This window comes from Aphanomyces invadans (genome assembly GCF_000520115.1).
Source record: "Aphanomyces invadans strain NJM9701 unplaced genomic scaffold supercont1.2, whole genome shotgun sequence".
NCBI lineage: Eukaryota > Oomycota > Saprolegniomycetes > Saprolegniales > Verrucalvaceae > Aphanomyces > Aphanomyces invadans.
This window is the reverse complement of record NW_008580147.1, coordinates 2,314,456-2,338,415: the sequence shown is the minus strand read 5'-3', so window position 1 is coordinate 2,338,415 and position 23,960 is coordinate 2,314,456. Positions and strand designations below refer to the sequence as shown.

At 56.0% G+C, this 23,960-nt stretch overlaps 12 protein-coding genes across 19 annotated transcripts in view; 8 read left to right on the top strand and 4 right to left on the bottom strand.

Moving 5' to 3' along the window:
• Positions 1-517: 517 nt before the first annotated feature.
• H310_01557 (hypothetical protein) lies at positions 518-1,992 on the top strand. Its single transcript, XM_008864689.1, has one exon. It carries the CDS (start codon positions 551-553, stop codon positions 1,676-1,678), a length of 1,128 nt encoding a protein of 375 aa, XP_008862911.1. The 5' UTR covers positions 518-550; the 3' UTR covers positions 1,679-1,992.
• On the bottom strand, positions 521-3,249 carry H310_01556 (hypothetical protein). 7 transcript variants are annotated; one of them, XM_008864682.1, is made up of 9 exons: positions 3,204-3,249; positions 3,045-3,151; positions 2,923-2,992; positions 2,689-2,855; positions 2,529-2,634; positions 2,261-2,478; positions 2,115-2,211; positions 2,020-2,060; positions 521-1,961 (listed from the first exon to the last, which is right to left on the bottom strand). In XM_008864682.1, the coding sequence occupies exons 1-9, from the start codon at positions 3,222-3,224 to the stop codon at positions 1,841-1,843; spliced, it is 948 nt and encodes a 315-aa protein (XP_008862904.1). In that variant the 5' UTR covers positions 3,225-3,249; the 3' UTR covers positions 521-1,840. The 7 variants fall into 7 exon arrangements, with proteins under 7 accessions (XP_008862904.1, XP_008862906.1, XP_008862905.1 ...); XM_008864684.1 differs by having other exon boundaries at positions 3,045-3,249; XM_008864683.1 differs by having other exon boundaries at positions 2,115-2,478.
• Positions 3,250-3,317: 68 nt separating this feature from the next.
• On the top strand, positions 3,318-4,467 carry H310_01555 (hypothetical protein). Its single transcript, XM_008864681.1, has one exon. The coding sequence runs from the start codon at positions 3,327-3,329 to the stop codon at positions 4,434-4,436; it is 1,110 nt and encodes a 369-aa protein (XP_008862903.1). The 5' UTR covers positions 3,318-3,326; the 3' UTR covers positions 4,437-4,467.
• A 168-nt stretch (positions 4,468-4,635) lies between these two features.
• H310_01554 lies at positions 4,636-7,024 on the top strand. 2 transcript variants are annotated; one of them, XM_008864680.1, is made up of 13 exons: positions 4,636-4,717; positions 4,772-4,939; positions 4,991-5,075; positions 5,128-5,290; positions 5,344-5,351; positions 5,426-5,517; positions 5,566-5,606; positions 5,651-5,716; positions 5,762-5,896; positions 5,961-6,255; positions 6,319-6,531; positions 6,589-6,709; positions 6,766-7,024. In XM_008864680.1, the coding sequence occupies exons 1-13, from the start codon at positions 4,670-4,672 to the stop codon at positions 6,894-6,896; spliced, it is 1,566 nt and encodes a 521-aa protein (XP_008862902.1). In that variant the 5' UTR covers positions 4,636-4,669; the 3' UTR covers positions 6,897-7,024. The 2 variants fall into 2 exon arrangements, with proteins under 2 accessions (XP_008862902.1, XP_008862901.1); XM_008864679.1 differs by having other exon boundaries at positions 6,589-7,024.
• A 76-nt stretch (positions 7,025-7,100) lies between these two features.
• On the top strand, positions 7,101-8,858 carry H310_01553 (hypothetical protein; the record flags this gene model as incomplete). The annotated part of the gene is made up of 1 exon (XM_008864678.1): positions 7,101-8,858. One exon carries the CDS (start codon positions 7,101-7,103, stop codon positions 8,760-8,762), a length of 1,662 nt encoding a protein of 553 aa, XP_008862900.1. The 3' UTR covers positions 8,763-8,858.
• Positions 8,859-8,889: 31 nt separating this feature from the next.
• On the top strand, positions 8,890-11,609 carry H310_01552 (hypothetical protein). The gene is made up of 2 exons (XM_008864677.1): positions 8,890-9,542; positions 9,593-11,609. The coding sequence occupies exons 1-2, from the start codon at positions 8,916-8,918 to the stop codon at positions 11,546-11,548; spliced, it is 2,583 nt and encodes an 860-aa protein (XP_008862899.1). The 5' UTR covers positions 8,890-8,915; the 3' UTR covers positions 11,549-11,609.
• A 71-nt stretch (positions 11,610-11,680) lies between these two features.
• H310_01551 (hypothetical protein) lies at positions 11,681-12,090 on the top strand. The gene has a single exon (XM_008864676.1). It carries the CDS (start codon positions 11,715-11,717, stop codon positions 11,910-11,912), a length of 198 nt encoding a protein of 65 aa, XP_008862898.1. The 5' UTR covers positions 11,681-11,714; the 3' UTR covers positions 11,913-12,090.
• On the bottom strand, positions 11,688-13,121 carry H310_01550 (hypothetical protein). Its single transcript, XM_008864675.1, has 3 exons — positions 12,951-13,121; positions 12,801-12,898; positions 11,688-12,725 (listed from the first exon to the last, which is right to left on the bottom strand). Exons 1-3 carry the CDS (start codon positions 13,045-13,047, stop codon positions 12,081-12,083), a joined length of 840 nt encoding a protein of 279 aa, XP_008862897.1. The 5' UTR covers positions 13,048-13,121; the 3' UTR covers positions 11,688-12,080.
• Positions 13,122-13,740: 619 nt separating this feature from the next.
• Positions 13,741-17,669, bottom strand: H310_01549 (hypothetical protein; the record flags this gene model as incomplete). The annotated part of the gene is made up of 11 exons (XM_008864674.1): positions 13,741-14,164; positions 14,261-15,133; positions 15,188-15,348; positions 15,413-15,556; positions 15,624-15,917; positions 15,998-16,284; positions 16,329-16,590; positions 16,642-16,700; positions 16,744-16,804; positions 16,861-16,968; positions 17,032-17,669. The coding sequence occupies 11 exons, from the start codon at positions 17,667-17,669 to the stop codon at positions 13,908-13,910; spliced, it is 3,144 nt and encodes a 1,047-aa protein (XP_008862896.1). The 3' UTR covers positions 13,741-13,907.
• A 170-nt stretch (positions 17,670-17,839) lies between these two features.
• On the top strand, positions 17,840-20,983 carry H310_01547 (hypothetical protein). The gene is made up of 2 exons (XM_008864672.1): positions 17,840-17,900; positions 17,953-20,983. The coding sequence occupies exons 1-2, from the start codon at positions 17,867-17,869 to the stop codon at positions 20,421-20,423; spliced, it is 2,505 nt and encodes an 834-aa protein (XP_008862894.1). The 5' UTR covers positions 17,840-17,866; the 3' UTR covers positions 20,424-20,983.
• On the bottom strand, positions 20,489-20,947 carry H310_01548 (hypothetical protein; the record flags this gene model as incomplete). Its single annotated transcript, XM_008864673.1, has 1 exon — positions 20,489-20,947. One exon carries the CDS (start codon positions 20,945-20,947, stop codon positions 20,489-20,491), a length of 459 nt encoding a protein of 152 aa, XP_008862895.1.
• Positions 20,984-22,768: 1,785 nt separating the features above from the next.
• The window catches only part of H310_01546 (hypothetical protein), a gene marked incomplete at both ends in the record, with an annotated part of 2,255 nt that continues 1,063 nt past the window's right edge, over positions 22,769-23,960 (top strand). The window contains one exon of the mRNA XM_008864671.1: positions 22,769-23,958. Within this exon, the coding sequence (XP_008862893.1) occupies positions 22,769-23,958 (1,190 nt within the window). The remainder of the gene's footprint in view (positions 23,959-23,960) is intronic.

The following is a 23,960-nucleotide window of genomic DNA, read 5'->3' as shown; positions in this document are numbered from 1 at the left end:
CAAATGCAAATTTGAAAGGTTGGGATTGTTATCCGGACATTTCGGTTGTGCGAGAAGTGCGCTCTCATGGTCGCAAACTTCACGACGCTTGTGCATCAGCAAGCACTGTGGCGCCGCGAGCTCACATACCGGCGGCTCTTACCTCGCCACTTGATGTCCCCAACATAAAGATGGATAGATGCATGGGCTATGCTGGGAACGTGCCTAAGGTAGTAGCGATGATTCGGAATGTGGGACTACTGACGAATCGTCGAATGTCATCTTGCAACCTCCGCCATGGCCGAGCGCATGTAGTGCATCGAACGACGGCGAGAAGCACCTCCACGCTAGTGATGCACATGTTGTGTGGGCCGTGCGACCGACCTTTGTCAACTTTGCATGGCGACTTTGGAGGCCAATGGTTTCGCGAGCTTGTTTGGGCCAGCGGATCTAGCGAGATCAGCCCTAACCGCTGTTCGAATCCATACAAATCGCAAGTATATTTTGTGTGGTGCTTTGGTTTAAACGGAACACATATATATTTGGCCACATCACATACAATTAGCTCAACATGTTCCACCGCCTGACCGCTCGCGCGCGAACTCACTTGCCGACCGCGGCCGCCGCCATGGGCGTGGGGCTTGGTATGGGCATGATGTCCAACACTCGCCCGTCGGAAGCTCAATCGGGTGTCCCCAGTTCTCTCATCATCCCTGAGAAGCAACCTAAGATCATGAACGGGCTCAAGATCTTCAGCGGCAATGCCAACACCGAACTGGCAAGCAAAGTTGCCGAACTTGTCGGCGTCAACCTTGGCAAAATCACTGTCGAACGATTTGCCGACGGTGAGGTAAACGTCATGGTCCACGAAAACGTGCGTGGCAAGGACGTGTATATTGTGCAACCCACGTGCGTGCCCGTGAACGAAAACCTCATGGAACTGCTCTTGATGGTCAGCACCATGCGACGAGCGTCGGCGCGCCGCATTACCGCTGTCATTCCGTATTACGGGTATGCGCGTCAGGATCGCAAGATGGCCGCGCGTGTGCCGATATCTGCCGCTGACGTCGCACGACTCTTGGAAGCAATGGGTGTCGACCGCGTGATTGCCGTCGACTTGCACTGCGGTCAAATCCAAGGTTTCTTCGGGCCTCGCGTTCCCGTGGACAACTTGGATGGCGGCCTTGTGGGGGTGTCGTACTTTGGCAACATGGAACTCGTGAACCCAGTCGTGGTGTCGCCAGATGCCGGCGGTGTCGCCCGCGCCAAGAAGTTCCGCGAGTGGCTCGTGGGCAAGGAAGGCATTGAGAACGTCGGTCTCGCCATGATTATCAAGCAACGCATCAAGGCGAACGAAATCGACCGCATGGACTTGGTCGGGAACGTCAGCGGGTCCGACTGCATCATCGTCGACGATATGATCGACACGGCCGGGACTCTTTGCAAGGCGGCGCAGCACCTGTCGGATCACGGCGCGCGCAACGTATACGCGTTCGCGTCGCACGGTTTGTTCAATGGCCCCGCGAGCGAGCGCATCACCAAGTCGGCGCTGAAACAAGTCGTCGTAGTCAACACGACGCCGTTGCCGGCTACCTGCGTCGGCAACGACAAGATCAAGCAGCTCGATGTCGCGCCCCTCCTCGCTCAAGCTATCCTCAACATCCATGGCAAAAAGTCCGTGTCGCAATTGTTCAACTAAGCAAGTTGGCCAAATTGTTGTACATATATATAGATTTGCGTGTTCATGAGCATGCGTGCTGGGTTGGGCATGCATGGCCAACGTCCAGGATGGCCACCTTGCATTCGATGCGATCCATGCTTCATGGAGATGTCCTCCGGCGTTGCAATGGATAAATAGGTGCTACACCGTGAACGAGTCGGTCTCGACGTCGTCATGAACCAACAGAGACGCCGTCGCTACACCGGAGGGAACCACTGCGAGTTTGGCAAGCTTCTCGTCCAGGGCTTTCATCGCGCGTGCCCTGCAGTCCATGGACTCATGTGAGTTCACCCACACCAAAGACCATATGAATCGCATACTTGCGGCGTTCGGTCACTGGATCTGACGGGAACGTCTTGGGCTAGTTGCCGCCTTGTCAGATGTGGTGTACGTGAAGGGTAGAAGAATAACACACCAACGATGCGGCGGCAGCTTGCGCGTCGCGGTACTTGAAGAGCCCACACAGCTTGGCCACGTTGAAGAAAAAATCAAAGATGGGCGCTAGCGATGGCCTACTCCATGCGTTGGGTAAAATTGGAGGCCAGGTGAGTTCGGACAGACTTGAGGAAGGACGGAAACAACACGGTCAACGAGAACGCTTCCGACGTGTCTCCTTTCGACCCATCGGCGTTCTTTGCGATAAAACGAAGGTAAAACCATCCAAAGTACAACCCTGACACGGCGTACGGCCCAGCCCCAACAATCAAGATCTCGGCTTTGGTCAAGACGGCGCCAATTGACATCGCGAGACAAAGCACCGTCAGCATCAGTGGGTAATACTAACGCACAACAACAAGCATGATGAAGCACGGGGGTGGCAAAGTCGTACTCGACAGGGCACTTTCGGAATCACGAGCGCCTGAACTGGGTTCTCCTTCACCAACGCCACAAGCATTGCAACGAGACCTCCCGTGAAACCAGAAACCCCCGTGCGCCTAAGAGACGTGGAATGAGGCCGAGGCAGAACAACGTACAATGCAAGTAATTACAGGAAGAAGGCGTTGCGAAACACAATGTATAGGGCAAACATATCGCAAAAGAGCAACCCCGTCGAGACGACCCCGACAAAGCACACCAAGCGCACAAAGGACATGGTGCCCAACGCGATTTCGACGCGACTGCCCAGGTACAACGTAGCAGGCACAATGAGGACCACCTAATGCAATAATGGCCGTGACGAACGTTAGACTATCACGTGGGGGAATATTCTACCATGCGTTTACCTCCCACAGGTGTTGGTGATAGAAAGGAGCTGTGATGTACGCCCACGGTCGAATGTGCTCCAGGATAACGCTACGAATGCGACGTACTGACTCGAGGTGACAGTCAAAAGTTGAATACAAACCTTGCAATGGAGAGGGCAAACACCCCATGCTGCTTCTCAGGCGTGAGAAGAGCGCCGAGGATCCACAATACAGGGATGAGGGTGGCGAAGAAAACTGTCGCCGGGAACTACACAGGGAATCATGAGCACTGAAGGCTTGTCGACCAACCGCATGCGCACGCGGAAGTCTTCCAGGGCCATTTCGATGGGTGACGTGGAAACTTTCAATCGGAAGGAATCCCGACGTAACCGGAGAGAAGCATCAATTATCCGGATACGTACCATTTGGAGAAGTTGGAGGAGATGCATATTGCGATCTGCGGCGGTGGGGTCATCGGGTGCACGTTGGCGTACTACCTGGTGAACTCCCCAGACTTCAAGGACGATGACTCAGTTACAGTTGTGGAAGATGTGGAGGTGGCTGCCGCAGCATCTGGAAATGCAGGCGGCTTCTTAGCGTCAAACTGGTGCGAAGGCGAGGACATTGATGCCTTGTGTCGCCTCAGCTTTCAGCTCCATGAAGAACTGGCGACGTCACTCAATGGAAGCAAATTGTACGACTATCGACGTGTGGACACCATATTGTGCCTTGTATCGACGAAACGAGCTGGCGGTGTCAACGACGGCATTCCAGGATGGATTCGAGCGAAGGTGGTGGAATCCCATTCCATTGGCTCCACTGCGTCAAACGCTCAACTGCATCCACGAAAGTTCACCAACACAATGATGCAATTGGCGATCCAATCTGGAAAAGCCCATCTCGTCCATGGGTCAGTGCAAGGACTTGTATCCCGTCACAGCAAGATCAGCGGGATCGTCTTGCAGGACGGCTCGACGGTCGCTGCGGACGCTGTCGTCCTTGCCATGGGCCCGTGGACATTTCAAGCTCTCCAAGAATGGGCAAATTATCCCTCCATCGTTCCCCTCGAGGTGTTTAAGATCCACAGCATCATCGTGCAACCCACGACAACATTTGAACCCATCGTAGTCTTCGGAGACATCAAGAGCAACCCTCCCCGCGATGTAGAGATCGTTCCTCGGCCTGACGGGACCGTGTATGCATGTGGACCACGCGTGGCCGAGGCGCTCCCTCCGTCTGCGTCACAGGTGCTCCCATCGTCTCATGGCATCACCCAAGCTCTGGCGGACGTGTCTGTGTTTACACAAACGGATTTCCACGGCAACCAAGTGATCGCGAAGCAAGCGTGCTACCTGCCCGCGACGAAAGACAACATCCCAGTCATTGGGCGTGTGCAGGACGGCTTGTTTGTGGCAACAGGTCATTACTGCTGGGGCATTCTAAACGCCACGGGCACAGCCCTTGCGATGTCGGAGCTGCTCTTGACTGGTGCAGCCTCGTCCCTCGACTTGGAGCCGTACTCGCCTGTGCGGCATACAACTATGTACAAGTAAATATCGTAAAATGCAATTGCATCGAGGGAGGTGTCGTGGTTTTGTCGTTCACGAGCAGTGCCTCATGGGAAAGGTAACAAAGCTGGCATGAATGGAGTTGATGCATGCGGCTGCGAGAAAGCGTCGATGGGAGATGGAGCGCGGGGGGGGCGTCCTGTCGATCGCTGTTTGAAACCGCCGGTCCATGAAACCGCCATCTTTCGACGCTGTTGCGGCAGGTCACACGCGGCGCGATGGCAACGCTTCACCAGCTCAAAGCCCAAAACGACAGTCGGTTGGCGGTAAGAGGGTTGTCCACGAAAAAGTCGCCTGAAAGAGCTTTGTGTGGTTGTGAGGTCGAGAAGTGCCTGATCGACCGCAAGCGAAACGTATTGGTTCTTGCGATGCACTACTGCGTCGAGAACGGCTACTTGCAAACAGCCGAGAAGCTGCAGCAAGAAGCGGGCGTGGCTCTGTCGAAGTTCGAGGTCGTCGACAACATCGACTTGCTGCGTATTGTACAGGTTTCACCACCCCGACGTGTTTCCGAGCACAGAATCCATCCACGGTCGTAGGAGTTCGAAGACTTTTACGAGCTCAAGTTTGGCAAGAAACCAAAGCTCGTGCGACGTACGAGTGGCGACGAGGAAAAGGCGAAAGGTGTAGTTGCAACGTTGTGTTGGTCGACGTCGTCGTCACGTAATCTTGGCAGCGTCGCAATTCAACGAGAAGAAAGCCGCGGTCGAGAAGCGAAACAAGCGCAATTCGTACGCGTCGCCGCACATGCCCACGGAAGCGAGAGTGGAGAACAACGCGGCGCTCAAAGCAGTCCAGACATCTATCGGCAGCACCGCCACGACGTCCGCCGCGCCATCGTAACGTGATGCATGTCGGCAACTCCACTCATCTGTGCGAACCTGCAATCTAGGAAACCAGGTGCAGAGATTGCGTTGGATTCCTCCCGCAAAAGACGGCATGCAGAATGCACATATCGCAAACACTCGTAGCAGACGAGATGGCACTTGAACCAACTGTGATCCCTGGCGTCACGGGCCACAAGCCATCGCACCAGCGCACAGCCAAGCCTGGCAAGGGCAAAACGGTAGCACTGTCGCGCGGCTCAATCCTGATGATGCGATTGTGGCCATAGGAATCCAAGCTGGAGGAAGAGGAAGACACCGTTGAAGACAGGTGCCTCCTACGATCTTGGACATGGTTTCAATGTGCTGCTGCAGGCTACTGAAACCCCTGCCTTTCATGCACGACTCAGAGCTGCGTCCGCTAGCTGAAAGCATTACACGGTTGATATGACCATTAATCTTCACGGGTCTAATGAACAAAACCAGGGAGATCTTTCAGAAAAACCCCAATGTGCACTGGGATGATGTCGTCGGTCTCGCAGACGCCAAGCGATTGCTGAAAGAAGCTGTCGTCATGCCGTCCAAGTACCCACAACTTTTTAAAGGATTGCTCTCGCCATGGTACGCTCAGTCGACGGCACCGAGTTGGTCTTGCGCGGCAGATTCCATGGTGTCGTGATGATAGGTGTGGCATCTTGCTATATGGCCCGCCAGGAAATGGCAAGACGATGCTGGCAAAGGCGGTCGCGACCGAGTGTAAAACCACATTTTTTAACATCTCTGGATCGTCTATTGTGAGCAAGTACCGAGGGGACTCGGAGAAGCTCGTGCGCATGCTGTTCGAGTTGGCTCGGTACCATGCGCCGTCGACGATCTTTCTCGACGAAATCGATTCGATCATGGGCCAACGAGGCGAAAGCAGCGGCGGCGGCCAGGAACATGAAGCAAGCCGTCGAATGAAGACAGAGTTGCTCATCCAGGTACGACATCGTCGCATCTTGCGAGGGAATTGAAAGTCGTTGCTCGGGGGGGGGTTGCCTTAGATGGACGGACTGTCCAAGACACAAGAAGTTGTTTTCGTGTTGGCAGCGAGTAACCTTCCGTGGGAACTGGACGCAGCCATGTTACGACGGCTGGAAAAGCGAGTGCTTGTGGGATTACCGTCTCCAGAAGCGAGGACGAAAATGTTTTCCGAGCTCCTGGAGCCATACATCGATGCGAACTTTGACTTCGCCGACTGCGTGCTCAAGACCGAGGTAGCCATCCTTTGCTACGTGACGTGGAAACTCGTTGATGAGCTTGTGCGACGTCAGGGCTACTCAGGGGCAGACATCAAGCTTGTGGCCAAGGAAGCTTGCATGGCGCCTGTTCGCCGGCTCATGACAAAACTCGAATCCCCTGACGCCGAGAACAACCAACTCACTTGTGAATCCGGTACGTTCCACTGGTTCCCGCTGTTCTGCATGTGTCGTCAGCCACGCACTCGACAGGAAACTGGCACGAGCTTCTCGACAAGATCACAAGCTGTGACATCGCCCACGCCTTGGACAAAACCAAGCCATCCGCGCACCAGTTCCTTCGAAAGTACGAAACGTGGCACAATCGGTTTGGGTCGTCGTAGCGTCAACGCTATCAAATAATGTGTACAACTCCTCCGATCCACATACCTTGCGCATGCCGCCCTGCGTGAATGCGACGGCGGTGCGCGCAAGACCGCCGCTTAAATGGCGTGATGCCGTTATTAACGCGGTCTCTGATTGGTAACTGGACTTTTGGACGTTTCACAAAAGATCGCAACATTCTTCTCACCACAAACCAAGTTGCGATGGAGTCGAGAGAGAGTCAAGTGTCTGTCGCCGTGGACCTGCGCCGTGCCAGTGCACTAGCACACATCTCGTACGATGACCTGGTCTCTGGATTGCAGACGAAAGGCGGTAGTTCCTCTGTCCGTGGGGAGTTGGTACACGACGATCGCAGTGGCAACGATGCCCACACGACACCAGCTTGGCCCTCCAACGAACTCCGAAAACCGCGGCGGAGTCTTGTATTGACCCCCGGTGACTTGCCTACGCAAGATCCCAAACGGTCTCGACGATTCAACTCTGAACCCTTTGACGGGTTTACGGTCCCTGTCAAGGTTTCAACGTTGTCCATGATGGGAGACCGCACAAAGGAGAGCGACCTGGAATCCCAGCCGCTACTGCTAGTACCCGCAATGCCTCTTCAGCTGGATTTGCCGTCGGTGGTCACGCCGGACCAAGCTGTTGCGTTTTTGATCACCAAGCCGCAAGACCCAAGCCAACTCATTCTAGCCGTGCCGCATGCCATCGAGCATTCTTCTGTTGGCGGACTCATTCGTCGGGCCTCTCGCCTTCCTTCCGACATTAAAGACGTTGCTCTGGAAGCCACGGTGTCCTCCGAGTCCAATCAGATTCGCCTGCAACTTGCAATTCACAAATCCGTGCCATGGTTTGGCTTTGCTATCCTATTGACGGCGCTTCTGTTCGTCTCTGCCCAAGGTGCCGCCATGCAAGCCCTATTTGGTGTTCCTCCCATGCTTAAGGTGATCTGGCGCTTTGTTGGAGCTACATGCGCCTATTTGTTTTTGGGCATGGTGTCGCATTTCTTGCTTCGTGACTCGTCGGCATCTCCAGTCGTCGTCTCGCGTCGGGTGGTGTGGGAGAGCGTCGTATGCACCCTCTCGTACGCCGCCTTTGTCGGCACCTTTGTGTGGGCGCTTGACCACACGTCCGTGAGCCACGCGTACATCTTTTGCAACGCCCATTCGCTGCTTCTTGTTGTGGCTAAGTGGGTCACTGGGCAGCCCGTCGTGCCACTTGAGACAGTAGGAGCGATTTTGGGCATTGCTGGCGGTGTTATCACGACGGCAGACGGAAGCACGGCCGATGTCGACATCGTTGGCAGCAATTCACCGACTGTGGGTGGGGACCTCGTCGCGCTTGCTGGCGCTGTGGCCGGTGTGTTCTACCTCACGTATGCTAAGTCGCTTCGAAGTCAAATTGGCGTCCTCAACTTTTGCTCGATTGTGTTTACGGGGACGTGGGTCATTATCACTTTGTCCATGTTGGTGCTACAGCCGGGTGAATTCGAGCTGTCGGCGCACCCGACGCGGGGATTCTTCGGTTGGGTTCACCACATGGAAGTCGAATTTGTGTTGGTGATCCTGGTGACTTTGTGCGGGTCGATGGGCTTTGTGGCTGCGATGAAGTACTTCCCCGCGCTCGTTGTGTCTGTAACGATGCTTCTGGAACCCGTCGTAGCGACGGTCATTTGCCTCGCCTTGGGCATGGCGTCCGTTCCAGGATGGCTCACCTTTGTCGGCGGGTTTGGTGTGATCATCGGCACGGTGCTTGTCATTGTAAGTGCGAGCGAGTCCACCGAGACTGTCAACGTCACAGACGCAGCTGATCAACCGCTCCTCCTGGCCTACGATGCGGCGGCTGGTCGCAAAGGAAGCGTGCAGTAGACATTATTTCTTGGTGCTTCATTTTCATCACGTGGATTCGAAATCGGCGCGCAATTGCATTGGTCGTTAAATTTGAGTTAAATGAATACGATTGGCTAAAAATCAGTTTTTGAAAAGGTACGTTTCCGCGATCCTTTGGACTTATCGATCCACATGCAGAGATCCAGCGGCAGCACGTCCAAGCCACCGTCAAGCGCATATGCCGTGGACCTGCGCCGGGCGAGCAAGTTGGCCCGCATTTCGTACGACGAGCTCCTGGCTGGTATCCACACGGAGAATGCCACGCGAATGCAAGGGCTGTTCTTGGAGGTCGACGACAACGACGACAATAATAGCACCCTCGCGGACAAAAGGCTGGACGCGTTGCTGCTTACGTCCACGCATACCACAGCCTTTGGTGTCTCTTTTGGACTGCAAGAACTGGCTGGAAAGTCCATCCTCGAGCACAGTTTGTCCCAACTCCTTCTCGCAGGGATCGAGCGTGTCGTGGTGGCGGTCGCTGCCGGCAGCGACACCCAGTTGCATTTGAAGCAATCTTCGCTGTTTCTTCGCATGCACATTGTGTTCCTCGAAGTCGTCCCAACTGTACTCGAGTCAGTTCCTGAAACGGTGCTGGCGGCGCGGCATTTGTTTGCTAGCCCCTTTCTTATTCACGCGGCAGATCGCGTCGTCGACCAGGCGTTGATGAAAAAATTCGACGCTTTCCACCGAACCCACAACCGCGTGAGTCTCCTCGTCGAGTCTGACCGAGCAGTGTCGGCCCGCATGTCGCCTTCGACGGTATTGTGACACAAATCGAACGATCTCGTTCACCGGTCCAAAACATCTAGATGCGCATCAAGTTCACTACGTCGAGCGCTGGTTCGCCATCGAAGCTACAAGTCGGGCGCTACATCGCTGACTACAACGGCGTCGATATTGGGCTGTACATCGTGTCGCCCAAGGTTTTTATGGTCCTGGACAGCATTCTCCAGGGAGTTGGGACCTTGTCCCTTGCTGAAGCGCTCGCGTTTGGTTTCCAACGAGTCCACGCCATGGCGACTCAAGCAAACTCGACCGATCTCTGGTTTGGTGTTGACACCCAAGATCAAATGGTCCATTCCATCGAGCACGACCTGGTGCACCGTCTGTCGACTTTGCCACCGCCCACACCGGTTTCTACTGCGCCAATTCTAGTTAAGCGACGAGCTAGCGTCGTTTTGGCTGTCGAAGCTAAAGGAGAGTCGGCGCTGCCCCACACGAACATCGACATGCGGAGACCGTCGAGTCGACAGTCCGACACCATCGAACCGTTCCAAGGGTTCGTCGTGGATGTCCCACAGCTCCAACTGCCTCAAGCGACTCCCATCCCCCCCTACATGCAACCTTTGGTGACTCGAGATGCTGCAACCAGGCATTGCGTCATCGCCAACGAGATATCGATTGCTCGAGGCGGGTCGGCGGCTGGCGACGAGTACAGGGTGGCGATTCCCATTTCTGCCGAGTCGGCGCATCCAACCGCGCCGCTTTTGCGCCGTCTCAGCCCTCGCAAGAGCGCGTTCTTGGTACGCCAGGACAACGGGCCAAACCCATCGTTCCTGTTGGCTGTACCTGACGGTCTCAGCGATGACGACGACGGGACCAAGCTCCTTGCCAACCATCCAATTCGAAATACCCTCCGACGGCTGTCAGCATTGCCGTCTGACGTGAAGGAAGTGGCACTCGAAGCGGCGGTGGTCGGAGGCATGATCGACTTGCAATTGACCGTGCGTAAACAAGTGCCCCCCATCGGTTATGCCATCTTGAGTGGCGCGTTGTTGAGTGTTTCGTCCCAAGGTGCGGCACTGCAAGCGCTGGACACCGTGTCGCCACTCATCAAGATGGTGTGGAGGTACTTTGGGTCGTCCGTTCTGTTTGGAGGCCTCGCTTGGTTCAACTACATGGACAACGGCCTGCCGCCGGCGCTGTCGTGGACCACTGTTCGAGACACAATGCTGTGCTCAATTGCGTACGTCGTGTTCTCTGCGACGTTCATATGGGCTCTGGACCACACGTCAGTCGGCCATGCGTACATCTTTAGCAACAGCCACTCGATCCTGCTCGTTGTCGGCAAGTGCATGTTTGGACACCCCGTGGCAGCACTGGAAGCTGCTGGGGCTCTGCTTGGGATTGCAGGCGGCGTGATAACAAGTGTCGACCATGGAACCAAGACGTCAACAGCCAGTCCCACGACGCAGCATCCACCAACTCTGGAAGGGGATGTGGTCGCGTTTGTCGGTGCCATTGGCGGCGTGGCCTACTTGATATTGGCAAAGCGGCTCAAGGAGGTTCTTGGGGTGTGGCTCTTTTGTTTTGGCCTGTTTACCCTCACGTGGATCCTCTTGATACCATTGCTCTGGGCGATGCACGTGGACATGACGTGGAATGCAGACCCTGTCGTGGGGTTCCTTGGATGGACGCATCACGTTGGCACGGAAGTGTTGCTCGTTGTTGTTGTGAGTGCTTTCGGAACGATGGGGTTCATCACGTCCATGAAGTACTTCCCCCCGCTCGTCGTGTCTGTCACGATGTTACTGGAGCCGATTGTTGCGACCGTGGTGTGCATTGCGTTTGGGATGGCAACAACTCCTGGGTGGTGGACGTTTGTGGGTGGGTCCGCCGTTCTTCTCGGGACCCTTCTCGTCATCATTAGCACGTCTAGCACAACAGAAGTCTCCAACGTGTCGGACGCCATGGTCGTCCAAGCCCAAGATGTTGACGGCAGGTCCGCGCCATCGCTTCAACAGTATGGCACGTGCTCAAGTTGACATCGGCAAGTTTCTTTGCACGTCAGGTGTATTTCAGCCAATGAAATTCATTGAAATTCACTTCATCCAATCAAATTACAGTAAAATCGAACCAGCCAATGAGACGCACACCATGGTCCAAACCATTTGAATCGTTATTCCACATCTGACTTCCCTGCCGTTCCTCATGACCGCCGCCACCAAAGTTGCCGATGCCGCCCACAAGATCGTTGTCGCGGGGCTCTTGAGCGCCACTGCCTTTGGGCTGTATGATGTCACACGAGGTTTCACAGTGATGTACTCGCGAAACGCGGAGCGACAGCGCGCTTACGAAGCTCAACAAGCGCAAGCGGCTTCAGGACAGCAACCGACCTCGTCCGCATAGGACAACGACGCCGCCCGGCCTTCTTCCCAGAAGTTACTACTGTTTACCGTGAACGCAGTATCAAGCAAGGCATCCTCGTGCTTCAAGCGAAATAGAGTTGCGATGAGTGATATTGCGCGGCCTCGGGGTGCACATCTAGCGTTTGATATCTAACAGGAACTTCATTTTTTAAGCGTCAGCGTTCAACCCAAGCAGGATGCCGCCGCCGTTGCCGCTGGGCAAGTACGAAATGTTGCGGCTCTTGGACAGGTGCTCGGCGATTTCGCGGGCAGCGTCAATGCGTTGCACTTCGATAAAACCGCTGCCGCTCTTGGCAACGGCGTCGGAAATCAATTTGGCGGCGTCGGATTCACCTTCGGCCTTGATAATCGCAGCCTGTCGTTCTTGTTCCGCCTTCATCACGATGAACTTGGATCGTTCCGCGTCTTGGAACGCCACTTGCTTTTGCTCGACGGCGTTCGTGAATTCCGCGCCGTACGTCAAGTGCGTGATGGCCACGTCGTCAAGCAACAGGTGGAATTGCTTGGCGCGTTCGGCGAGTTCTTCCGAGATTTGGCGCGACACCTTTTCACGGGAAGTCAAAAGTTGGTCGGCGTTGTATTGCGCGACAACGCCCTTCAAGATTTCGTTCGTGATCGACGGCAACACTCGTTCGTTAAAGCTTGGGCCGAGTTCACTGTAGATCTTGGGCAAGAACAGTTCGTCCGGGCGGACCATGATACGCAGGCGAAGGTTGACGGTTTGCAAATCCTTGGTACCCGTGCTGCAGGGAATTTCGTGCGCAGCGGTGCGGATGTCCAAGATGCGTGGATCCTATACACAATCCGCGTGTGACGAATGCGTTCCAACCGGGTGACTCGCAACTAGAAATTTCAGTGCAACACTTACTTCGACGTAAGGGATGATAAAGTGCGTGCCTTCCCCCTTGATGTCGTCACGAAGACCCTTTCGACGATCGAAGATTACAGCGCGCTGGCCGCCGTCAACTGCACGCGAGATACATGAGAATCGTGGCGCCAAGGCCCTCCGAGGACGTACCATCGACAAGGCAGTTTTGCGCAACGAACCCCCCGACACCAACAACGCCGGCAAGCTTGGCAATTCCATTCAACGCACGGGCAGCAGCGGCGGCCATGTCGGTCAACTGTTTCAAGAATGTCAACCGAGGCCAGCCACCAGTAAAATGTTGGGGAAAACGCCGGACCGTCCGGATAATATCCGGACCACCCTGCGACTGGTCCCAAGGTTGAGTTCTAGAACGCTCGGCGGGTCGCGCTACCGTCGCGACGGCCGCATGAATGCACCGCTGACGATTCAAAGGGACTTGTAGCGTTCATCGCCGTCTTTCCGGCTGTCCACTGCATGCATGACACGTACACGCGTTGTCATGGACTCATTCAGGAGATGTCCAAAGGTTTTGGGTTCACACAGTTGGAGCTGCAACAGGGATCAAAACGGACGACGTCCAGTGTATTCGACGGCGCACAGCTTGCAAATGACGGAGAGGAGGAAGAGCTGCATCCGACGAGGGAAATCTCGGAACGAATGCAAGCGCAGCATGATGGCGAGTCCTACTACTAATACCGCGCCGCCGCCGATTGCACCCCGTCCTTGATCTGGTCGACGATAAACACGACACGATGCTGAATGAAACCACCCTGCGATCGTGCTCTCAACTAGGATGCCAATACCTTCACGTGGCAAGACAAATCATCGCATGACGTCTGGTGGAACGGATGGTAAAGTGTATTCCGTCGTGCGATGGGATCTTTTGCGCGGGTTGGCCCTTGGAATATATCTTCGGTCCATACACCTCCCCTTCTTAGGGTCGGCATCACTTGCGTGCATAACACAGCATTCCTCGGGGCAGTGGATGCGCATCGTTATAATCCCGACCATCGTGTTAACGAGATGCAGTTGTGCGTGTAAGTTTTCATCCGTCCGCGCCATCAGTCGAAACGCACGCCAGCATTTTCCACGGTGGACGGGGGAATGCTAGTGCAGGACGTCGAGGAAGGACGACGCGGCGGCTCCACCACGGGGGCTCATGAGTGGCGACGACACGGCCGACCACGGCGGAGGACCATACCCTTGCAAGTACATGGACGTAGTGTTGAGAAGCACTTGAAACTTGCGGCGATCTTTGACGCCGAGCATTGACTGGGTCAGCAAGTGGGCGTCGGCTGCCGTCATTTGCTGCTGGAACAATTGCCTTTGAACGAGGACTTGCTGCAGCGCGGCACCGAAAGCATCTACTTCCCACTGTGATCATTCCTTCATGCACGCGTGCAAAGCCCAACGTCGAATGGTGGGCAACGTCACACAAGGCCAACGAGGTGGTGTCATACCTCGCAAGGAGCTGTCAGCTTGCCCGGCGTGAAGGGCTTGGTGAAAAACGTTCGAGACACACCGAGTCTTGGTTGAAATCGTGCTAATGGCCACAAACACCAAGAGGGATTCCACCCACGCGTACGCAATGCGGTGCAGCAAGGCCTCGACAGGGCCATCGTGGTCCATGGCAAGGAGATCGCTGAAAAATCCGCAAACGGCGTCCGTCACGTCGGGGAGTTTGTGGTCCACCGCCACGACGTCGCAGCAAAAGTGAAGGATATCGAGGAGGAGAGTTGAGTCGCCGCCTCGGCACAGCAACGTCGGCGCACTTCGCAAGACTTGGCGCAAGAGCAAAAAGAACTGCGTGGCTTCGAGAGCTAAGTCTTCCGTCGGGTGCTGGAAGCGATCGAGCAGGGCTGCGCGCGTCGAGGCCGCGTTCGGGATGTAGTTGAATTTGCCACAAAACGACTTGAATGCCACGATGAGGTAGTCAAGGACTTGAGGGTGCAACGTCGGCTGAGACGACGCCAACAAGCTCAAGCACGACAGCGCGTGGGGTGCCGCGTACTGGTCGTGCCATCCGAGACTCAAGTGAGCAATCGCAACTAAAGTTTCAACGTTCGCAGTCGACGGAATCACAGACACAAACATCTCGACAGCGTTGTCGCGAACTTTGGGGTGGCTGCCGTGGTAGGCCGCGATCGCTGCAATCAACGGCCACTCTTGGGACAGGAAGGCATCACGGATGGACAGGTTCTGAATCCCCCGGAGGCCACGTGCCAGCAAGTACATGACGCACGCAACGTCGTGGGGAGCAGTGGACGGACCACCCATCGCTTGGAGCGATGAAACGAGTCGAGGAAACGCATGGTTTACCAAAAGCACGTAATCTACGTGCATTGAAAATCAACGTGGCCACAGCAAACTTGCTGGACGAGACGTACCCGAGTCTGGAAAGTTGTGTCCGAAGCGCAGCAGCGCTTCGAGAAAGTCGCCGTATGCCGTTTCCTGGGACTGGAGGATGTGATGCACTGAGTCCTGGTTGATTGTGGCCAAGAGGAGCTGAATGCAGTCGCCTCGGACGGCCAAGCCGACTTTGCGCTTCCTGTAGTTTTGGTTGCCACGATGAAAATCGAGACTTCACACATGAAATGTACGTGAGTACGTACACGAGAGTAGTGCTCAATCTCAGGAGGGCTTTGGCACTACTCGGACAGACGGCGGGGTAGTGCAGACCCTTGGCAAGCACGGTGGCCATCGTGACGTACGACGTGGCGGCGAACTGTATTGGAAGCACCAGCGAGCTAATGAGTCTTCGGTGGACACGAAAACACATAAATGGTATGTAAGGTGAAAGAATTCACTATCAAGCTGTCGTACCTCGCCGTGCCGTGCAACAAGAGGACGTGGTCTGGAATCCGACCGAATTCATGGACGGCGCTCTGCCACACCTCGAGAACCGCCGTGTACATGGGATCCGATGGTTCGAGATCGTCCAAGTCGAAGAGTTCCACCATGTAGTCGAGGACAAACAGGAGCGCGTCCAGCTCCTGGATGTTGGATGCAGCCTGGAGCATTTGTACCACGTGGGTAAGGCACACGAACGATCCTGGTCGAGTTAAATTGTCGGACGGCCAGTTGGAAAAGAGACTCAGGAGAGCATCGCCGATGTCCCTACACCAAATCCAACTCAAATTGGCTCCCCAAGAAAAGCACCACGGCATTCGATCGCGACGTGTGCAACATCGGCCTACCTGCGCAAGTCCCGAACGTCGTCAACGTCGGGATGGTCGGATTGGAGCTTGTTGGTTTGTATATAATGCGCTGGAAACTGGCACCGACGCAGGAGGAGCCCGACGACTTCTTGGATCGTCGGGAGCGCTGCATTGACAAAGTCAGCCCAGGCTTCACTCGTAAACCCGCCAACCACGTCCTTCCACCGCCGGTGCATGTCCAGAACGGTGTACCAGAATTCCAAGGTCGGTTCGACAACCGACGGCACTGGAAACGAAGTGCATGAAACGAGGTATTGCAAAAATTCCTACGAATGAAAGTTCAAGTGTGGGTCGTTCCCCAAAGGTATACCAAGCCAAACGCATCGCTGCACCCCTCGGCTCGGCGGACTTCGCGGCACCATCCGTCGGCAAACAAGCAGTGCGAGTCACCGCATGCGACTGTCGTGGCAATTTTGGACAAATTTCGAGCCACGACGACTTGTGAATCGTCTGGGTCGTCGATGGTCGACCACGATGCCAATAACGATGTCAAGTTGGAACGTGTGGACAAGATTTGTTTGGCCAGTCGCACGACGAGCACCGCTTCGGATCGCGCCCCTTCAACCGATGCGCTGTTAAACATAGCTTTAAGACCTTCACAAGAATGAAATAAATGCGAGTACGTTGACGAGGAACGGGACGTGGCATGGGCAAAGGCATCGCAAATGATCTCAGTCGCCAACTACACGCCACACCTGAGCAATGGAACGACCTTGTCGTCGTACCTGGGATAAGTCTGGTTTCTCCACCGACACAACATAGTCCATCAATGGGCCTATGAGCCCCCTACCCGCAATGCGTTGTCTTGAAGGCACAAGGGTCGTGGAAGCATGCATTTGTACCCGTCATGGAGGTCCAAGCAATGCAGGCCAAACTCCACGCACAAAAACGGCATGGTATCGCGGCCCCAATTTTGAAGAACGGTCAGCGCGAAGATGGCAGCGTCGGGTCTAGCCATGGGAGTTTGATATTCGTTGCCAAAGGTAGTTGATGATGGGGGATGGGCTTCTTACGCTGAACGCAGCGTTTCGAGTACGAGTTGCATCACGTGCTGCTTTTGCGACTGAAACTGATCGACCATCGCTTGTAAATGCGGCATCACGTCCAAGCCGTGCAGGGCCGCGGCACTGCAGGTCCCGTACACCTCACCGGGGATGCCAGCCAAGACTTCTAGCAGAAGCTGCAGTCCGACATTCGAATCGCCAGTATTGCCCACCAATGCCACCTGCAGTTGCTCTTTCCACGAGGACCAGCCTGACTTAATGTGTACAACAGCACTTGCGAGTCCGAGGCACACCAGGCGGTCTACAGGAGTGACATTGCTGGAACGTCGAACGCCGGAGGCCGTGGTGTGTTGGAGAAAGCACAAGAGACGGTCACGGACTTGAATTTGGTCTGGTTCTGTTAATAGGGGCACCGCGTGGCGGACAAGTTGTGCTGAAATGAACATGGCTGCTTCTGGAGTTGGGTTCGCGCCAATACCAACGGCTGTCGGTCGACACAAGACTTGCAACGCAACTTGCCACGCTGTTGGGAGCTGCTGGAAGAGCAGTAGCTGGTTGTGCGCAGCTTTCTGCTCCACGGAGCCAGCACTTCCATGTACGAGGAAGACTTGGCAGCACCGAATGAAGTCGTCTTCGCCGAGCAGCATCGCGGGCGGACAAAGCAAGTTGAAAACTGCCCGACATGAACCAAAACGGAAGATTGCTCTTGATATTCCTCGGATATTTCATCACCTCCATCATTCCAATAAGATTTTGAATTTAAATACCCTTCACGAATTGATTCTTATCTCCACCACAACCAAAACAATACTGTCACATTTTATATTCTGCCCGATCCACCACGATGGATGAGGTCGTGTCCATGCTGCGGGCGGACGGTACAATCGGTGCCTCGACTGCGCGTAGTTAACTGATTTCATGTCTCCCTAGACCAGCTGCGAGTCTTCTTGAAGCCTGACGGAGTGGACATTGCGGCGATCGCAAGCGATATCATTGCCCAAGACTCGACCAATTCGACAACGACGAGCGCGTCGGAGGACTTCAGTCACAAGCTCACGGTGGCAATGAAGCGGATCGACGAGTCGATTGAAGGATACATCAATGTTTCCCATACGGACTTGCTCGGGCAAGTGGGCTCTGTCGATGGGCTCAAGGCCAAAGTGACACGACTGCACACAGACGTTCACGACGTCCAAGCCGCGATCCAACGCATGGACAGCGACATCCACAAGGCCCACCAAAGGTTGCAGCGCACAGTCTACCAGCTCCGCAATGTTGACTTGTGCAGTTCCGTGTTACAGCGCGTCTTGCGCTTTCAAGCATTGCTCGCCAAGCTGCAGCAGGTGCAGCTCCCGCCTTTGCCGACCTCGGCTTCCAGTATTAACTCTGCAAACATATACTCGACCGCGTCGCTGGCCCTCCGCGAAGCCGAACTCCTCATCGCAGACGAACACGACGCCTTTCAATCCCTCGCCGTCGTCGCGCCGGGACTTCCCCTTCTGCGGACGTGGCGCACAGACCTGACCAAGCACATGAAGGCACTCCTTCGACTCGGGATGACCGGGATGGACCAAGTTGCGATCGGTAGCGCACTCCAGATCCTGTTTCAGCTTGGCCCGATGACATTGTCGGAGCATGTTCAAGGCGCCGTCAACGCGGTGCTGGAAGAAGTAGAAGCAAAGTGCACCCAAAGTTTGCAGGAGGCGTCGTTCGACGAGTCCAAGCTCAAGGCGGACGTGTGGGCCGCCCTGCAGACCGTTCTGAATACCTTGTCAGCATATGCCATGCAAGTGTGGAATCTCCAGCGCGTGCTGATCAAGTCGTCGACGGCAACGACGGCCGCTCCCTCTTCCCGGTCTCCCGCCACACCTTCGACGACGTATCTGTCGTTGGTCCTCGCGCCGGACGAACCGACTCTGTTTGCCACATTCTGGGACATCTCATGTGCCCTTGTGCGCGACCTGTTGAGCCAAACCCTCGAGTACAAGGCGTCCGTTGCTGCTGTCATCGTCGGGTACTACCCAAAACTCCGTGTCGAAGCGCAGGAAGTCGTTACGACTCTGCACACAACGTCCGCTCGGCTCAGTTTGGACTCCTTGATCGTGTGCGGGACCCTCGCTGAACGGGATCAATTGGTTGCCACCGCGCTGGCGCCGCTGCTTGAAGCGTACCAAAAGCGGTCGTTCCAACGCATGGCGAGTCCGATTCAACTCATGTTTCCGCAGTCATCCAACTACCATGCATCCCCGCCAAGCCGCAGCGACATGACGACTTTGCTCAAGATCATGGCACAGGAACTCGACGTCGCAGGCTCGGACGATGCGTTCCGATCGGCCATTCTCGTAGGCGTCAAGCAGAGCGTGGATCTGTTCTGCCGGAGTGTTCGCGGCATGGCACACCCGTCGCTACCACTTCCACCAACGGCCAAGCGAACGCCAGCGCAGGCCCACAACGTCGGACTGGTTGGCGTGTGTGTGCAGCTCGAGGAGGCCCTTCATGAGTGGCCGGAGCTTGATGCGGCCCGAGAGTCGATCCAAGCACTGGCACTGCGCCTACTGGGGCAATACCTGACTGAATTGGCGGTGAAACTTGAAGCAGTCCTTGCAAAGATGCACCACGAAACGTATGCAGACAGCATGGCCGCCGCTCCGCCAGCGTCCGCCATGGTCAGTTCTCGATTCATGGTTGAGTTCGCATCCGTTTTTCATGTCGTGGAAACCGAGCACTTGGCCCGACTGGGACTTGACCCCGACGTGTTGTGCCGTCGAACGTGTTTGAGTGAATTCAGCACCCGGTTGCTGTCGCACGCGACGCGGCAACTGGCGCTCGTCAGACCGCTCGGGGAAGTCGGCAAGTGCCGCCTCGCCAGCGACATGGCGCAGTTCGAGATGGTCCTGGCCAACTCGTTGGAGCTTTCCGGTCTTGCGCTCGAAGAGTTTAAAGCATTCCGGCACTTGCTCTTTGTAGACACGGCCAACGTGACGCGCGACGGTCGGTTGGACAAAGTCCGGCCGTCGAATGTGTGCCATCATCTGCTCAGCCGTGGACCCGCCGGGCTCCAAGCGCCTTGGCAAGCCAAGGGGTGGACGATCCCGGCGTACGTAGCATGGATGGAGACGCAGGCAGGGCTGACGCAGTACAGTCCGGTGGTCCTGCCGTCCGACATGCCGCTGGGCGTGGCCTGTTGGAAAGACCGCGCATTGGCCATGGCAGCAGAAGACTCGATTTGGAAAGAAATACTCGCGTGCTTGGACTCGTATGCCCAGCGCAGTAGCGCGCGCGGCAATCGCGACGTTGACTCGATTTACGAAGTCCTCATGGATGCCGGACCGTCGCTTCTCGCTGGGTATGAGGTGGCGACGAAGGCATACCTGTATCCGCCTACCGCGCGCGTGGAATGATGGACGCATCACACAAATAAATGTCGTGTTAATTGCGTGCTGGTGCAAGATTTGGAAGCGGGTCATCACAGATCGGTAGAGATGGGCGTCGTGGTTTGGATCGAAGAGGAGACCACGTTGGCAGTGGAGCCACTAGATGTGTTGATGGTCGGACGCCTTTTCAGGCGGGTGTCGCACACCACTCGGAGCGATTCGCGTGCTCGGGCACTCCATTGCAACGCTTCCGTTTCTGCGTCAAGGAGATTCCGTGCCTCTTCGTCGCTTTCAAGTTGGAGCAGGCGGAGTTCCTCCAGTTGGTCCGCTTCCGTCTTGTCCAGGCCCGGAAGCGAATCGATCACTTCGTTCGTGCGCTTGGCGCTCAGGAGCAGATCCTTGGCCAGCCCCTTTATTCGTTCCAGTTGCTCCGCAACAACTTCTGCATTCGACTCGTCCTTTGCATCGAGCGGTGGAAGCAGGCGAAGGGCGTTGAACATGTCGAGCGTCATTTGGTCCACGCATTGCTGCAGCAACGTGACCTTGTCCATACCGGCGTTCTCTCGGACGGCTGGAGAATCGCGTCGGATTATCCGGAAACTCAATATTCGGAACCTCAATTGGCGTCGGGCCAAAGCAAAAGCGTAGCAGGGACGGCGGCTCCGACATGTCCCTGCCCAGAGGAGAGTCATTTCAAGCGGAATGCAGCAATGCGTGCGAAGGAGATCAATGGGATGTGGAGAGGAACGTATGCAGTGCACATCAAACGACCGCCATGGTTTCAACGTGGCTTGTTTGCAGGGTTCGCGAAAGACGGGCCTCCTCCTTGTCGAAGTCGATGTATGGGGGCACTGTGGTTACGCAGGCGAAGTCTTCCTGCAATTTCCAGTCGCCAAACGCCCGTGCGCTGAACCATTCACCAGAACTGGGGTCCCCAAAGCGAGGCACTCGATGTAACTTGCAAACAACGTGCTCCATACAGCCACACAAGGGTAAACTAGTACATGAACAACCCAACACGCAACCAGTCGACATGACTAGACAAACCGATGCTATCGGACACGAAGGGAATGCTCCGCACACGTCCGTGACGATGGTTGCATCTTGTGTGCGTTTTGCCTCCAGGCCAGCCAGCGTCATCGCCGAGTGCGTTCAGCTGATCAACTCAACAGCCCAGTGTCCGTCGCATAAAGACATTGAGTATTGTTTGCGATTGTGGTGGGGAGAGGAGTTGTGCCAGCACAACGAAGCTTTCGGGACGACACACACTAGGAAGTAGTACGCCAGAGCCAGATGGCAGTGATGCTCTGGTGGCGGTGCCTGCGATGGCGGCGAAGTCCGTTATGGTCTTGGCACGTGGTGCCAACGGGACAGTGGCGGTCGCTGGTGAGCTCAGGGATGTGCCAAAGGAAGTATTGTGATACGCAGGCTTGTCCAGCAACACAATGGCACGTATTTGTTTCGTGGCGCATCGGCGGTCAGGGCGTCCATGCCCGTTTAAAATGTCTCTACGGCCCTAGCTCGTCGCAGCTGACGTGCGATTTCCTGCTGCTCGAGTTACGTCAGTGTTTCAGGGGCGTAGAGCCAAGGCGGTTGTTTGGACCCGTCTTACGCACGGTCTGCTTTGTTTTTAACATCCGCGCCACGCATAATTGACGTGTCGGTGATCGCCAGGACGCTCCACGCAACCCGTGTGCATTGGAGCCGCCCTGGAACGCAGTCCATACAACCTACATCGCAACATGCACGCGTCATGCACGCATCGACCATGTGCAGTACGCGCGGTCCTCCCAACGCTCGAACGAAAGGGCACACCCCAACAAGACGACCCATTTCCCCGTCAACGTGGTGGGCTCGGAGAGAGGGGGATGCTCATGCAGTCCGTGCCAGAGATGTGTGCATAAAGTCCAATGGCAAATGGAGATGGACGGGGCGACTTGTTGTCTCGAGTCGGCCAGATGACGTGGAGCGTCTGACGGCTGCGTGGGACACGTACGGCATGTCATGTGTCCATAACCATCCGATTCGAACCCATGCGTGTCGCATTGTCGCTAAAGGCGCGCCAGGTCGCGTCCTCAGCGGCACGACCGCCTCCACTGTCGCGTTGGTACCACGCAGTGGAGGTAGGGCGCTCGACGCACTGGGGCTACGAAATCATGCGCCCGGGCAACTTCCAGTCAGCTCGACCACGCAACAGAGCCTAGGTCGGTCCACCACCGCGGTTATTACTTGTAGCCGTCTCTGCATCTTGTCGCCCCAACGGTAAAGGTCCGTCGCCGCCATCTCTCCAGCTGTTCAAGACACTCTCCTGTCCAAAAGCGCGACGCGCCGGCAGGGCAGGTACTTTGCGTTTGACGTCTTCGTGGCACTTGATGCACTTGCGACGATCGACGTGGTCGGCGACACAAAAGCAACAGGTCCGAGACACTGCAGGCCAAGCACTTCGGCAGTTCATCCTCGATGCGCAGCTCGTCGACGGGCCCATCGACTGGACTTTGGACGACACGGTCAAGGACAGCCACGTCCAGCTGTACACAGGCAAGACGTCGTGCAATGCCGTGGTGTTCGCCTGCGCACGGCGCATCCGAGGCACGCTGGCGCAGGCGGCGTCGATTTGCCAAGTGTTTCCGACAACGCACCACTTTGACGCGTTGGAGTCCGTGGCGGTCGCGTCGCTCGATGGCGAGTCGTCGCACCACCACGTTGGCGTGACGTGGATGTCGATGAAAGTGGCCTCGACCGCAACTGCACAACACCGCGACGCGTGTGTCTTGGAGGTGCGGGACATGTTTGCGTTGTCGAAAACTGGTGCCAAGGGGTTCGCGTCGCTTCTGCAGTCGATCGACCTGCCCGAGTGCCCGCCGATGGACGCGTACCAAGGCCTCGTCCGCATGCACATCCAACACACCGGCTACACGTTCACGGAAATCTCGCCAGGCGTGCTCAACGTTGTATGCTGCATTCACGTCGACTTCCGCGGGACATTGCCGTCCATGGTCGCGCGGAGGTTCATGAAGAAGCGGGTGCTGACCATGTCGGCCCAGCTCAACATGTACTTTAAGCTCATGCAAGCTGCAACGTCGTCCGCCGCGACCCTCCACAACGTTGTGTCGACCAAGCAATGCGCAAGTTGCTTCCGCCCATTCAAAACGTTCGAGTCGAAGCGATCGTGTGCCACGTGCTACGACCGCGTGTGCAAGGCGTGCCTCACGACTGGATTCGTCGCAGAGTACAACAAAGAGCTCCCCGTGTGCGTTCGATGTGTGTTGAAGGATGCCGCCGCAACCCACGACGGCAAATCCTCGTCCGACGCGCCAAGGTCTTCCCAAGACAGTGTGTCGTCGACACGGTCGACAACGCATCACCCGCCTCGGTCGATCGTGTCCAGGGTGGCGCCGCAGACGTACAAAATCTTGCAGCTCGACGATGACGACGATGACGATGACGTCGACATGATGGAGCCCAGGGACACCCAGTCGTTCATCATCCTCGACGACGAGCCGGACAAGCCCGAACTCGACACGGTCCTCGACCACCGGCACAAACTCATTCGACTCGACGGGT

Bases quoted from the DNA above. Each gene is read 5' to 3' on its own strand.
- H310_01551 (XM_008864676.1), top strand. From the start codon at position 11,715: ATGACCGCCGCCACCAAAGTTGCCGATGCCGCCCACAAGATCGTTGTC.
- H310_01555 (XM_008864681.1), top strand. From the start codon at position 3,327: ATGCATATTGCGATCTGCGGCGGTGGGGTCATCGGGTGCACGTTGGCG.
- H310_01557 (XM_008864689.1), top strand. From the start codon at position 551: ATGTTCCACCGCCTGACCGCTCGCGCGCGAACTCACTTGCCGACCGCG.
- H310_01552 (XM_008864677.1), top strand. From the start codon at position 8,916: ATGCAGAGATCCAGCGGCAGCACGTCCAAGCCACCGTCAAGCGCATAT. The intron at 9,543-9,592 runs GTATTGTGACAC...CAAAACATCTAG, and splicing joins CCCGCATGTCGCCTTCGACG to ATGCGCATCAAGTTCACTAC.
- H310_01554 (XM_008864679.1), top strand. From the start codon at position 4,670: ATGGCAACGCTTCACCAGCTCAAAGCCCAAAACGACAGTCGGTTGGCG. The intron at 4,718-4,771 runs GTAAGAGGGTTG...TGTGGTTGTGAG, and splicing joins AAAACGACAGTCGGTTGGCG to GTCGAGAAGTGCCTGATCGA. The intron at 6,532-6,588 runs GTAGCCATCCTT...GTGCGACGTCAG, and splicing joins ACTGCGTGCTCAAGACCGAG to GGCTACTCAGGGGCAGACAT.
- H310_01547 (XM_008864672.1), top strand. From the start codon at position 17,867: ATGGATGAGGTCGTGTCCATGCTGCGGGCGGACG. The intron at 17,901-17,952 runs GTACAATCGGTG...ATGTCTCCCTAG, and splicing joins GTCCATGCTGCGGGCGGACG to ACCAGCTGCGAGTCTTCTTG.
- H310_01556 (XM_008864682.1), bottom strand. From the start codon at position 3,224: ATGGCCCTGGAAGACTTCCGC. The intron at 3,152-3,203 runs GTGCGCATGCGG...TTCCCTGTGTAG, and splicing joins TGGCCCTGGAAGACTTCCGC to TTCCCGGCGACAGTTTTCTT. The intron at 2,993-3,044 runs GTTTGTATTCAA...TCGCATTCGTAG, and splicing joins TTTGCCCTCTCCATTGCAAG to CGTTATCCTGGAGCACATTC.
- H310_01550 (XM_008864675.1), bottom strand. From the start codon at position 13,047: ATGGCCGCCGCTGCTGCCCGTGCGTTGAATGGAATTGCCAAGCTTGCC. The intron at 12,899-12,950 runs GTACGTCCTCGG...TCTCGCGTGCAG, and splicing joins GCAAAACTGCCTTGTCGATG to TTGACGGCGGCCAGCGCGCT. The intron at 12,726-12,800 runs GTAAGTGTTGCA...GATTGTGTATAG, and splicing joins TTATCATCCCTTACGTCGAA to GATCCACGCATCTTGGACAT.